Consider the following 10447-nt stretch of genomic DNA (forward strand, 5'->3'; position numbering starts at 1 on the left):
ATCGGTCATGTGTCTCTTAATTTAAAAAAATTCAAAGTAATACGTTCATATGGTTACACACACACACACACACACACACACACACACCGGCTTATGATTCCCAGGCCTGTTCCTCGGGGAACAATTTCTTTCAACTCTTTTGGCTCTGGTTGTCCTGGTGGTTATCTCCATATCTCTGTCTATTCCACCACGCTTCTTTCAGTTTTGGGCTTATCAATATGTTTGTTTCTCACTGTATGGATGAGGATTTAACTCACACCTTCTCTTCAACCTCCACTCTCATCCCCAGTTTACTTTTACATATTTTTTCAGTTCCTCCATTGGGCATTTCTGTAACTTTAAATAGCACCCTTAATGCTCCATTTCTTGTCCCATAGGCAAGATCATCTCTTGATCCTGCCATTGTAAGATGATCACCCGAGTGTTCCCATCCATCTTTATCCCAATATTGACGTTCTATCCAGTTTTGCCCACTAGATGTGCAGTGGAACCACAGAGATGAATAAGACAAGTACCTTGCCATTAAGGAGATTTAAGACGCTTGGGATTTAATATATTTATAGTTAGGTATATAGTTAGGACAGAAGATGTTAAATATCAAATAGGAGGTGTGAGCCCAGTCAGTGTGGCTCGCTGGTTAAGTGCCGACCTGTGAACCAGAAGGTCACAGTTTGTTTCCTGGTCTGAATCCGGTTAGGGCACATGCCCAGGTTCTGGGCTTAGTCCCAGTGAGGGTTGTGCAGAAGGCAGCTGATCAAGGACTCTCATCATTGATGTTTCTATCTCTTGCTCCTCCCTTCCTCTCTAAATTCAATAAAAATATTTTTTAAAAAAGGAGGTGTGAAAAAGTAATGCAGTAGCTTAGAGGAAGAAATGATTACTTCTGAAAGGAAAGATCTGAAATGATTTGATGAAGGATTTGTCATTTGAATTAAAAATAGGGTATATGGAGGTAAATTTACTACTCTGGGAAAAACCTAAACTTAATTTTTACTCACCTAAAGCAAATACTTAAAGCACTATTTGATAAAACCCTTCTGTTTTTATAGGTCAGAAGGCTTTAGCTGATGCACAGATTCCTTATTCAGCAGTGGAACAGGCATGTATTGGCTACGTTTATGGTACGTGGTAAGCTATATATTATAAAAATTATTCACCTAAATCTAGCAGCAACCACATAAATAATGCAAGGACATTGATGAATTTTAACTTTCAAAGCTCAGAATTCAGAGTTTTACCTATCATTTCCAGATTTCTCTTATGTGTCAGCTTAATTTAACATGTATTTTTTTGCCATTATTATATTGTCAAAACAGGAGATAAATTAAAAAAATTTATCTTTAAAAATGAAAAAAAATTATCTATAGCTCTACCATATAAAGATAATTACCATTCAGAAGATAAATTTTTGTTCCTTATTGTCTTGAAATTTGCATTTATTGCTTTTTATTTGATAAAAAATTTTCATTAAACCCTTTCTTTTTTTTTTTTTTTGGGTGTGCAAGAGGCAGCCAATCAGTGATTTTCTCTCATCATTGATGTTTAAATCTCTCTCTCCCTCTCCCTTCCTCTCTGAAATCAATAAAAATATATTTTAAAAAAATAAGTAAAAATAAAAAATGATATATACTAATTGTAGAGAAAAAAAATGAAACAAAAGCACAAGAAAAAAGTCAACTGTCGAAGTGACGTCAGAAACATGGCAGCATGAGAGGTCCCTGTAGTCTCTTCCCTTGAACAGCTATAATTCAACACGCAAACACATCTGAGAAATCCGTGCCTTGAAACATCAGAATGTGGGCCACTCAGAGTGAGCAGGGGAGGAGAGAAGGGGGAAGAGCAGAGATGGAGGCCAGAGATACAGTCTGGAGTTCACTGTGGGTCTTGGGAAAGAAGAATCAGGTTGCAGCATGCACTCTCTGCAGCCCCGAAGAGCAGGAGGAGAATCAACATCCTGCCTGAGTAGTCACCATGTGCTGTGGCTGATCCTAGTAATCAGAGCAGGGACAGAACACAGAGGTGTGGCAGCTGTGATTGAGCAGATGTCGTTATCAGGCAGAAAACAAAGCCACTGAGACCGGCTGCCTCCCTCTACCCTCCGGGAGCTAGCGGTGGACCACAGAAGAAGCTGTGGAAGTGAGTGTTGAACTGGAGAGGCAGACACATTCCTCCCTGAGCAGCTGGTTCCAGTGATGGAGGGGGGTGAGGTGGATACAGAGGTATGGCAGCTGAGATCTGGCAGTCGCCATTGCTGGGGGAGAACGAAACCACAGATGCACAAGCTGGCCTTTGCCACTCCACCCCTTTGCCCCCATTGCAGTTGAGCTTAGTCTGGGTACCTACCTGGGAGAGCTGGGCAGTACTGGCAGCGTCTGGTTTCAGGGGGCAGTGCTGGGATTACACGGACTCAGAACCCCATTGTGCATCACAATTCCCCACAGGGGTGGTGTTCTGAGACCGAGGTAACCTGGTTACAGAGAAGATGCCCACCTCTCCAGGGAATGAATATAGGGCATTTCCCACCAGGCCCACAGAGACCAGAGAAGCCAGAGAAGCCAGAGCAGTGCAAGAGAAAATAAAAACCTGCGCTTCAGCACCACCTACTGGAAAACAAAAGGAAGACATCTTAGCCTGCCAGATAGAAAATTGTTACTATTTTTTAAAAAGCAGATTTCATTACCATAAATGCCTAGGCAGAGGCATAATCCATCAAAATACCATGGATAACCAAGGTAACAGGGCAGCTCAGAAAGCAAATGAAAAATCTCCAGAAAAAAAACGTAAAGACATGGAAGTATGTGATGTAAGTGACAGAGAATTTAAGATTGCAGTTCTGAAAAAACTCAATGAGATACAGGAAAACTCAGATAGACAGTTTAATGAACTCAGAAATAAAATCAATGAATAAATGGAGTACTTTACCAAAGAGATAGACACTTTTAAAAATAACCAAGTAGAAATTCTGGAGCTGAAGAGCTCAACCAAAGAGATGAAAAATGAGCTAATGAGCTTAGGAAAGAGAGCTGACCAGATGAAAGAAATAATGAATGGTATTGAAGATAGAAATCTAGAAATGATGCAGATGAAAGAAGATAGAAACTTGAGAGTAAAAATAAATGAAAGAACTCTCTGAGAACTATCTGACTTCATCAGGAAGAGCAATAATGTGTAGCCCAGTTGGTGTGGCTCTGTGGTCAAGCATTGATCTGTGCACCAAGAGGTTACTGGTTCGATTCCCAGTCAGGGCACATGGCTGGGTTTCCTCTCCATCCCCAGTAGGAGGCATACAGGAGGCAACTAATGAAAGTTTCTCTCTCAATATTTCTATTTCTTTCTCCCTATTCCCTTTCTCTCTCTCTAAAAAAATCAATAAAAACATTTTTTTAAAAAAAGAATACTTTGTATACCAGAAGGAGAAGAGAGGGAAAAGGGAACAGAGAGTATATTCAAATAGTTGAGAATTTCTCAAACCTATGGAAGAGCTGGATCTTCACATCCAAAAACCAAAGAGAACACCTAATTATCTCAATCCAAAAAAGGCCTTCTCCAAGGCACATTGTTAAAACTAGAGGCCCAGTGCACCAATTCCTGCACGGGTGGGGTCTGGCCGGCTTGGCCCTGATGGGAGCCCAATCTGGGCCAGGCCAGCCAGGGGGAGGGGCCGAGGGAGGTTGGCTGGCTGATTCCAGTGGCCATCATAGTGACCGGTTGTTCCAGCATTCGGGTCGCTGGCTTTTTATATATATATATATAGATTGTTAAAACTTAATGGTAAAGAAAGAATTATCAAGGCAGCCAGGGAAAAGCAGACAGTAACCATTAACGGAAATCTTATTAGAATATTATCAGATTTTTCAGCAGAAATCCTACAAGCTAGAAGAGAATGGAACCAAATGTTTAAACTATTGGAAGAGAGAAATGATCAACAAAGTTATCCTTTGGATATGAAGGAGAAATAAAGAGTGTTCCAGACATACAGAAGCTGAGGGAGTTAATAAGATCTGAATATCAGGAAATACTGAAAGAGGTTATCTATGTGAAACAGACAAAAGGATACAAAACTATGAGTAAGATAACTAACAGACAGATAAGAGCAGGAAATTGCAACCCTTATGCAAAATAGGGTGTTAAACACTTAAATATAACATGAAGGTTCAAGGAGGTAAAATCGTTTTAAAAAAAGAAGAAGCCCTAGCTGGTTTGGCTCAGTGGAGAGAGTGTCGGCCTGCAAACTTAAGGGTCCCAGGTTTGATTCCGGGCAAGGGCATATGCCCGGGTTCTAGTAGGGGTGTGCAGAAGGCAGCCGATCAGTGATTAGCTCTCATTATTGATGTTTTTATCTCTCCCTCTTCCTTCCTCTCTGAAATCAATAAAAATATATTTTAAGAAAATCTGTGAAAATTTGGTTTTCTACATTCTATGTTTTGATAATTTTTTATATTTGCAGAGTAAATGGTGCTTAATGTTAAAACTGTTTCTGAGTAAGATGTCAATAGTGTATTTATTGTTCTGTCCATGTAATATGCTAGGCAAAGGAATAATACTGAAAAATCATAATGTGGTATTCTATTGTGTTGCAGCTCCACAGTTCCCATGCTGCATAAATTAAAATTTTAATTTCTTTTTCTATACAGGTGACTCTACCTCTGGGCAGAGGGCTATCTATCACAGTTTGGGGCTGACTGGAATTCCTATAATCAATGTTAACAACAACTGTTCTACTGGTTCTACAGCTTTGTTTATGGCCCGGCAGCTGATTCAAGGTGGTGAGTAGTGCTTATTAGTTTAGTGAAACTGAAATAGATGTGGGTTTACTGATCCCCTTGCATCATTTCTTCATTTGATCATCTGAGGGATGGCTTTACAATATATTTCTTTTTAAAAAAATAACTTTATGGATATGTGATTTATATACTATAAAATTCGCCCTGTTAAAGTATACAATTCAGTGTTTCTTAATATATTCACAGATTTATGCAGCTATCCCCACTATCTAATTTTAGAACATTTTCATCACACCAAAAAGAAACCCTGTACCCATTAGCAGTCACTCCCCAGTTCCCTCTTCCCCCAGCTCCTTCCTACCACTAATCTACTTTCTGTCTCTGTGGTTTTACCTATTCTGAACATTATATAAATGGATTCATATAATATATGGCCTTTTGTGGCTTTCATTTGGCATTATGTTTTCATAGTTCATCCGTGCTGTGGAATGTTACTTGTACTTCATTCCATTTTATGGCCAAGTAAGATTCCATTGTATGGGTGTACCACAATTTGTTTATCCACTTATCAGCTGTTTTCATTTTTAAAAAAATATATTTTATTGATTTTTTACAGAGAGGAAGGGAGAGAGATAGTTAGAAACATCGATGAGAGAGAAACATCGATCAGCTGCCTCCTGCACATCTCCTACTCGGGATGTGCCCGCCACCCAGGTACATGCCCTTGACCGGAATCGAACCTGGGACCATTCAGTCCGCAAGCCGACGCTCTATCCACCGAGCCAAACCGGTTTCGGCTGTTTTCATTTTTTGGCTATTATGAATAATGCTACTATAATCATTTGTGTACACTTTTTTTGTATGACTTTCAGTACTCTTGGGTGTATATCATATTTTATATTTCCAAATATTCTAGTCTTTTTTTTGGGGGGGGGGTTCTTTTATTAGGTCCTTTATTCTGTTCCACTGACTGTTGACTATTGCTCCATACTCAGTATTTTAGTTGTTGGAGCTTTAGAATGTCATACTGTTTGATAATGTTAGTGTCCCCTGTCCCCCCTGCCTTGTTATTTTTCTTTTTTTTTTTTAAAGACAACTTTTGTCAATTCTGTCTTGTTTTGCTGTTCTGTTGAATTTTAACCTCATTTTTCTTAGGTGCCCCATCCTCCAAAAATAATTCTGTTAAGATTATGATCAGGATTCCTTTTAAAATAAATGTATTTAATGTAATGTTTGAAAATTTAAAATTACTTATTCGTATTTATTGTTCACTGAAACATATTTCACATCAATCAAGTCTTATTAACATTGAGGATCAAAGAAAGAATTAAACACTTTCTTGATTTTTCCCCCTCTTACCTAGTAGCATTTAAGAATTTTCCCTAATTTTTCACTTATTAAAAAATTTACAGGATTATAGTATGTTTTAAAATTTTATATAAATTGACATACTTTTAAAAATTGAAGTATTTAATGTATTTTGTTGAGTGTCTGGAAATTAAAATTTTCAAAATAATTACATTTTCTTTCCAGGTGTGGCAAATTGTGTCTTGGCTCTTGGGTTTGAGAAGATGGAGAAGGGGTCTCTTTCAGCAACAGTGAGTCTCATTTACTGTTATTCTGGAGTTGTTACGACACTATGAGAGAAGCTTTGCCTATCATACTACCATAGATAGCGCCTGTTAATAAGCAACTTAAAACATAATTTGGCACAGTTGTTAAATGAGTGGATATAACCCAAAAGCTAAAAGGTGATATTGTAAATGTACACATATATCCTGGTATTTTAGAACAGTAAAGTGTGATTGAGATAATTTAGTTCAACCTGTTTATTTTGTGAATGGTGAAATTGATGTTCAGAGAGGTTAGATTACTGAAATTTGAGATGGACTTACCCAATTAAATTGAAATTCATTTATTTATTCACCCAAAAATTAATTCTATTCAACTAATTGAAGATAATAACATGTGGGACTTCTCTGTTTCTGGTAAGCCAAGTTATTTGAATCAATTCTCGTACTGAATACTTGAATAAAATTTAAACTAGACTATTTGAATAAAATATAAAAAAAAATTCTACAGCATCAAAGAGCTAACAGTAAAGAGGAATTGCAGGTGAATGCCAGAAAATAAAGATCAGCATTTGAAGGTGCTTTTGCTTTAAAAGCCTTAGCTGATCAGGAAGCTGCGAGCTTCAATTTTGATGGCTCCTAGAATGAAGAGGAAAGTAGTCAAAGCTTAGGACCTCTCCAATATCAGAAGTTAATATCCACTCCCCACATGAATGGGGACTCTGTAGGGGTAAACTCGTTGGGTAAGGGTGAACCCAAAGTAAAGCTGCCCCCCTCCCCCTTCCCTACTTCCTCTTTTTCCCACTTTCACGGGGTTACAGGGAGAATTGCTTGGCACTGAGCAGAACAAAGGGAGGAAAAAGAGAAGGGGGAAAAATCCCAGAAGAACCTTTTACTGAGAATTAATAAGCCATAGGCTATCCTTCACCTACGATTGCTGCCAAGTCTCGTTACCTGGGTGATCCAAGAAACCTCAGACCATGAGCTGCATCTAAATTGGTTCCAGAATGGCAGTAACCTGGGCACTTGACAGAAGCAAATGCAAATTTTCACCTGGAGGAAAGCATCTTCCTTCTAGGCTTTGAGAACTCTTCAAGTAAATTTTCAAGGACATGCAGCCAAAGGAAACCAAGCATTAAAAAACAAGGCACCATACTTGAGAACCAGGAGAACGAGGCACAGTAAACAACGATCTTTGAAGACGTCATAAACTGGAGTTATTGGACTCAGATTTAGGCATGCTTCCTATGCTTAAAGAAATCAAAGACAAGCTTGGAAATAGCTTAAGGATATAGGAAATTGCAAAAAGAGACACTACTGGCCTGAAAAGGAAAATAATAGATTCATAGAAAAGTGAAATAATTAAAAATTCAAAAGATACGTTTTAAAAGAAATGATTATTTTTTAAGAATAGGTTTTTATTGATTTTAGAGAGGAAGGGAGAGGGATAGAGAGATAGAAACATCAGTGATGAGAGAGAATCATCAATTGGCTGCCTCCTGCACACCCCACATTGGGGATTGAGCCTGCAACCCAGGCACGTGCCCTGACCGGGAATCAAACCATGGCGCTCAACCACTGATCCATGCTGGCTTGGCATAGTAGTCTCTTAAGATTTTTTAAATTTCTGTGTATTAGTTGTAACTTCTTTTTCATTTTTTATTTTATTTGAGCCCTTACCTGTGTTAGTGAGTCTTAGATCTATTATTTATAGGATTATTATTTACATTACTAGGGGCCCAGTGGTCAAACTCGTGCACCTTGAAAGGAACTGTGGGCCGTGAGGCTGCAATGGGCACAGGGGTGGGTCTCGGCCCATCCTCCATGCCTCCGGTCCCCTGTCTGCCAGCAGCCCTGCTCCCACCGCCACTACCGCTCCCACATGCTGACGGCGCTGGCCCCACTCACACCTGCTGATGGCGCAGAGCAATTGGGACCTGCGCCAGCAGCAGGTGCAAGTGGGGCTGGCACCATCAGTGGGTGCAAGTGGTGGCTGATGCCCCAATCAGCCCCCAGGAGCAGGGGGAGGTGGAGAAGCCCTGAGGCACTAGTGGGCCGGCAGCCGCCACTCGCACCCGCTGACAGCAGCAAGTGATCCGGGCCGGTGCTGGGTGCCGGTAGTAGGTGTAAGTGGTGGCTCTAGCTCTGGTAGTGGGTGTGAACAAGGCGCCGGCAGCAGGTGTGAGCTCCAGGCGGGACCTTGGCGGAGGAGCAAAGAATTTTCAGTAACCACCAGAGGCTCCCCCTAAGGACAGCGACCAGCGCCTTGCCTTGGTTGGCTCACCTGCTCCACTACCCTGCCGCGGGGATGTCCACCATGTTCTGTGCTCTGCCGCTTGCTGCTGACACCACCATGTTCTGTGCATGCCCCCTGGTGGTCAGCGCATGTCATAGTGACTGGTTGCTCTGCCATTCGGTCTATTTGCATATTAGGGTTTTATATATATATATAATTTACTTTTGTCCTCATCACCTTTCAACCTCTCTCCCTCTCAAATGTAAATGCCAGATGAGCAGGGACTTTATCTGTTTTATTCACCTTGTGTGGCACATTTGGGATTCTTTTAAAAAAAATATTTTTATTGATTTCAGAGAGGAAGGGAGAGAGAGAGAGAGAGATAGAAACATTAATGATAAAAGAGAGTAATTGATCGGTTGCCTCCTGCACGCCCTACACTGGGAATTGAGCCTGCAACCCAGGCACGTGCCCTGACCGGGAATCAAACCCATGGCCTCCTGAATCATAAGTCAATGCTTAACTACTGAGCCATACATACCCACTAAGCTGGGATTCTTTATAAATGTTTCTTGAAAGAATTATACCTCTTTGGTCGTTTGATTATTTTCCATGCCATGTTTTAGTTCAAAGTATTTCCTGACTGATATTATTTACATTGTCCATTTTTGGTTTACATTGCACTTAGAATAAGCAAATGTCTTAGTAACATTGTAATAATTGAAAGAGACACTATCATGTCAAGTGCTTATTAAATTTTGTTTTTTCCTCTCAGTCTTTAAACAGGACTAATCCAATTGATAAACATATGGAGGTCATGATGAATAAGTATGAATTATCTCCTGTACCATTTGCTCCTCAGATGTTTGGGAATGCTGGAAAAGAGCACATGGAAAAATATGGTATGTTAAAAAAACTTTACAGCTTATTGGTTAATACATGTTGTATACATGTTATATAGATGTGATGGGAAACAGCAAGTGTTTACTAAGGAATTGTGGAATGTGCCAGGATATACAACATATAAAATGGTTTTTGCATTAAGTTGAAAAAATAGTCTGTATAGAATTTAGTTGTAGAGAACATATTTATATATAGGACATCATAGTGGAAGTACCTAGAAATTGAAATCAGAAATTGAAATAGGAAAACTAATATAAGTCTTGTCTGCTTTAATTGTGGACTATAAATTTGTTGGAAAATAATAATGAGACTCAAAGCTTGCTCTTGGTGAAAGGTTTTTATTGTCAAATTTTATTCTTAGTACATTATCATCTGTCATTCCATAGTATTTTGTGAGATTTAACTTTCATGGTTGATTTTTCTTTTATAGGTAAACATTAATTTTTTGACTGATGGTCAATAATTGGCCTGTCGTAGCCAGTTAAAGCATGGGATAATACAGATAGGATTTTTATTTTTCACTGTATGACTCTCAACCAGTGCCTTGTTGTGTATTGTGAGATAAGAAAGAAAATTTTCATGCTTGAAAGTCCAGCACTCCTATTCTTTTTTTATTTTATTTTTTATTGATTTTAGAGAAGAAGAAGAAGAAGGAGAGAAAGAGAAAGAGAGAAAGAGAGAGAGGGAGAGAGAGAAACATCAGAGACACATTGCACCCCAACTGAGGGCTAGGGATTGAACCTGCAACCAGGTATATGTCCTGACTGGGAATCAACACCCACAGTCCTGATGTTCTAACCACTGAGCAACCATCCAGGGCAAAAAGCGGGTGTTTTGAAAGTCACTTGTCTAGGGTGTGATCCTCCATTTATACAAGTCCAGAAACGCCACTGTGTCCACTTATTCAGAGCTACTCAGGTCCTCGAGGACTTCCATGCTCATTGGCTTATAAGACCCTAAAACACAAACCAGAATGCCAAAGGATGTCGTTTTCGTTTTCATTTAACATATTT

The 10447-nt window shown here is 39.5% G+C and overlaps 1 protein-coding gene across 1 annotated transcript in view; it reads left to right on the plus strand.

The window, feature by feature from the left end:
- The window catches only part of SCP2 (sterol carrier protein 2), an 87598-nt gene that overhangs the window by 10070 nt on the left and 67081 nt on the right, over positions 1-10447 (plus strand). The window contains exons 3-6 of the mRNA XM_006768329.2: positions 1050-1121; positions 4635-4766; positions 6258-6322; positions 9307-9433. Of these exons, the coding sequence (XP_006768392.1) occupies positions 1050-1121; positions 4635-4766; positions 6258-6322; positions 9307-9433 (396 nt within the window). The remainder of the gene's footprint in view (positions 1-1049; positions 1122-4634; positions 4767-6257; positions 6323-9306; positions 9434-10447) is intronic.

Source organism: Myotis davidii, unplaced genomic scaffold (assembly GCF_000327345.1).
Source record: "Myotis davidii unplaced genomic scaffold, ASM32734v1 scaffold79, whole genome shotgun sequence".
Lineage (NCBI taxonomy): Eukaryota > Metazoa > Chordata > Mammalia > Chiroptera > Vespertilionidae > Myotis > Myotis davidii.